The sequence below is a fragment of the Eimeria tenella genome, genomic scaffold (assembly GCF_000499545.2).
Source record: "Eimeria tenella Houghton genomic scaffold, Eth_scaff2739, whole genome shotgun sequence".
Classification (NCBI taxonomy): Eukaryota; Apicomplexa; class Conoidasida; order Eucoccidiorida; family Eimeriidae; genus Eimeria; species Eimeria tenella.
Window position 1 is genome coordinate 1,159 of NW_013542615.1, and position 639 is coordinate 1,797.

Genomic DNA, 639 nt, shown 5'->3' on the forward strand with positions numbered 1-639 from the left:
AGTCTAGAGCTAAGAGTTTACCAGCTGCAGCAGCTGCAGCAGCAAACTGAATCGCCATGCTGCCTTGCTCTGAGGGCCCCTCCACACATAGCCTTCTGCTGCTAGCACAGATATTAGGGGGGCCCCCTGTGCTGCTGCTGCTGCTGCTGCTGCTGCTGCTGGCTCCGCTGCTGCGGCCGGCTCCTCCGTGGCTCCCTCCAGCGCCAGCCTTCGGTCCGTTGCTGCTGCTGCTGCCGCTGCTGCCGCTGCTGCTGCTGCTGCTGCTGCTGCTGTGGGGTCCACGGGGGCTGCCAGCAGCGCCACCCCCATGGAGGCCCTCAGCAGCAGCAAAGCAGCAGCAGCAAAACAAAGCAGCCTTTTCCAGTTCAAAACGCATGCAACAAAAAAGTCATAAAATGATCTCACGAGGCCCCCCCAGGAGGGGGACCCCCGTGGGGCCCCCCGGGGGGGCCCCTCCAGGGGGGCCCCTTCTAAGGGGGCCTCCACGGGGGGACCCTCTAGGGGGGCCCCCTCCAAGGGGGCCCCCTCCAGGGGGGCCCCCTCAAAGGGGGACCCCAAAGAAGGTGAAAAGTCCCCTTGGAGGGGCTCCCCGGGGGGCCCCCCGGGGGGGCCCCCGGGGGGCCCCCCGGGGGGGGGCCC

The 639-nt window shown here is 68.5% G+C and overlaps 1 protein-coding gene across 1 annotated transcript; it reads right to left on the minus strand.

The window, feature by feature from the left end:
• Nucleotides 1-9: 9 nt before the first annotated feature.
• On the minus strand, nt 10-309 carry ETH_00042265 (uncharacterized protein; the record flags this gene model as incomplete). The annotated part of the gene is made up of 1 exon (XM_013375387.1): nt 10-309. One exon carries the CDS (start codon nt 307-309, stop codon nt 10-12), a length of 300 nt encoding a protein of 99 aa, XP_013230841.1.
• Between the last annotated feature and the right edge of the window lie 330 nt (nt 310-639).